This window comes from Homalodisca vitripennis, unplaced genomic scaffold, assembly GCF_021130785.1.
Source record: "Homalodisca vitripennis isolate AUS2020 unplaced genomic scaffold, UT_GWSS_2.1 ScUCBcl_2428;HRSCAF=7181, whole genome shotgun sequence".
In the NCBI taxonomy this organism is placed as follows: Eukaryota; Metazoa; Arthropoda; class Insecta; order Hemiptera; family Cicadellidae; genus Homalodisca; species Homalodisca vitripennis.
The window spans coordinates 56,029-58,579 of record NW_025778554.1 but is presented as its reverse complement, the minus strand read 5'-3'; the positions used below and the strand labels follow the sequence as shown (position 1 = coordinate 58,579).

Sequence of the window (2,551 nt, the reverse complement as noted above, 5' to 3'; positions counted from 1 at the left end):
ACTTTAGTGATCGTTCTTTGACCGATTTTTCAGTTAGTGGCAGTGAATATATGCCATCAGATGAGGAAAGTGATGTAACAAGTGCAGAGGAGTTGAATGAAGAAGATGGCGTTGTTAGTGATTTAGATGAATTGGAATTGATGGAAGTAGATGAGGAATATCAAAGGGTTAGAGAGGAGAGTGGAGACGAAGAAGGCATTACATTATTGAAAATGTAAGTGACCCTGTACAAGATGTAGTTTGTAAGGTTCATTGTGAATATGTAGAAAATAAGTTAGAGTGGACAGAACCAAAATTGACATGCAGATCATATCCTTTCACAGGAAATGCAGGCTTAAAAACTGTTGGCCAATTTAATTTAAATGATCCATTTGAAATTTATAAACAGTTCCTAGATGATACATTATTGAATTTGATTGTTTTGGAAACTAACAGGTATGCACATCAGTACCTTGCTTCAAAGCCTGTAAAAAAGCGTTCAGCAATGGCTAGATGGGTTGATTGTACAACTGAAGAGATACACAAATTTTTTGGTGTACTGATGATCATGGGCATATGCCCATTGCCTCAAAGACAAATGTACTGGTCAAACAATCCCATGTACCAAAATAGTGTCATCAAGAAAACTATGAGCAGAGACAGATTTGACTGTCTCCTAAAATGCCTACATTTCCAAAATAATGAGGAACCAGCAACTGAAGAGCCTCGGTTGTGGAAAATAAAGAAACTGCTCAATCATTTAAATGCAAAATTTGAAAGTCTGGTAACACCTGAAGAGTCACTAGTTATTGACGAGTCTATGGTTCCATGGAGAGGGCGTTTGATTTTTAAACAATATTTGCCAAAAAAGGCTCATAAATATGGAGTCAAAATTTACAAGATTTGTACCACTGATGGGTATACTTTAAAAGCAAAAATTTACGCTGGTAAGTCAGACGTAACTGCAAGAGAGGCACATGCAGATAAAATTGTCATGCATTTGATGGAATCATTTCTAAATGAGGGTAGAACACTGTTTGCAGATAACTTTTACAACTCCACAAGGTTGGCCAACACTCTGCTTGAGAAGAAAACTTATGTTTGTGGCACCCTTCGAAGTGACCGAAAAGGCAATCCAAAAGAAGTCACTAGCAAAAAATTAGCCAAAGGTGAAGTAATTTGTCAAGAAAGCAGTACAGGAGTAAAAGTACTTAAATGGCATGACAAAAGGCCTGTACTGATGATAACCACTCGCCCTGAAGACGTTTCTACTCTTGTGGCAAGCAAAAAAACAACAAAGAAAGGCGAGGTTGTCATGAAACCATCATGTGTCATGGCGTACAATGCAGCAAAAAAAGGAGTGGACTTTTCAGATCAGATGTCCTCTTATTACACTCCTATCAGAAAGACTCTCATTTGGTACAAAAAAGTTGCACTGGATCTTCTCCTAGGTACTTGTGTAGTGAATGCACTAGTACTACATAACAAGTACTCATTAAACCAAAAAAATTGTTGTATGCTCACTTTCAGAGAAAAAATACTTCGAAATCTCCTTGAAGGAGAAAATGTTGGAGCCCTTGTTCAAACACCCCAAGATGGCAGGCAAGGTACCAAGAAACTAAAACATGTGCTCTCAAAGCGTGAAGGGACTGCAAGAGAAACCAGGTAAAATATTTCATTTTAATTTTATATAAAATTACAATATATCTACACTACGTCTTATAACAACAATAACACTACATACTAGTTTAGATCCAAACTAATGGATCTTAGTTTTCGTCAATTTACCTGCATGTTCATCAATTTAGTTCAATAAATTAGTGATCTGCATTTTTGCTATGAATTTGTAAAGTTTATTTCAACATGGTTTCCCATATATTTGATAAAAATATAATTAAATACGTTTTATGAAAGTACAAACATCCAATTAGATTTATTCCTTACAGAAAACGGTGTGTCAGCTGCTACAGCAAAATGAAGGAAGAAAGGGGGGCCAAAGCAGCAAGGACGTACGCAAAACGTGTTTCAACTTACTGCAAAGGGTGCGATGAGACTCCTACAATGTGCTTAGAGTGTTTTAACTCCAAGCACTAAACTGAACACCATTTGTAATAGGAAAGCTATTGTTTAATTAAAATATCTTGAGTTTCAAATTTATTGCTTTGTATTTTTTTCCACTAAAAAAGGTCTTTATCAAAACCCGACGTGCGCCACCGGTGGAGCACATTGTAAAAGGTTCCATATGTATCGACAAAGTCATCTAAAACAAGTTGTAAAACTACGGCTTGGTTTAAAACCAAACTAAAATGCCGTATAAGAGTGTGCCACGGGTGGCGCACGTCGGGGTTTTGGGGGGATCGGCATGTGCCACCGGTGGCGCACGTCGGGGTTTTGAGTGGGGAAAATATTGATTCATTTATCCCGTCGGGCTGAAGGTGTTATTAACGGTTTTTAATTATATTTATTTTTATGAAGATACGCGTATAAATTAATGAAATATTCCTATTATTTTATCGTAATTAAAACTGGCATTCGTAAATTATTTAAAAATTCCTACATTTTGATATAATTT

General features: G+C 36.4%; 1 protein-coding gene across 1 annotated transcript; it reads left to right on the top strand.

Annotated features, from left to right (window-relative positions):
• The first annotated feature begins 210 nt into the window (after nt 1–210).
• On the top strand, nt 211–2,096 carry LOC124372049 (piggyBac transposable element-derived protein 4-like). Its single transcript, XM_046830408.1, has 2 exons — nt 211–1,644; nt 1,926–2,096. Exons 1-2 carry the CDS (start codon nt 485–487, stop codon nt 2,071–2,073), a joined length of 1,308 nt encoding a protein of 435 aa, XP_046686364.1. The 5' UTR covers nt 211–484; the 3' UTR covers nt 2,074–2,096.
• Nucleotides 2,097–2,551: the final 455 nt, after the last annotated feature.

What these genes read in the sequence shown, in the direction of transcription:
- LOC124372049 (XM_046830408.1), top strand. Translation starts at nt 485, where the DNA reads ATGGCTAGATGGGTTGATTGTACAACTGAAGAGATACACAAATTTTTT. An exon ending in GGGACTGCAAGAGAAACCAG is followed by an intron (nt 1,645 to 1,925) that starts GTAAAATATTTC and finishes TATTCCTTACAG; the next exon opens with AAAACGGTGTGTCAGCTGCT.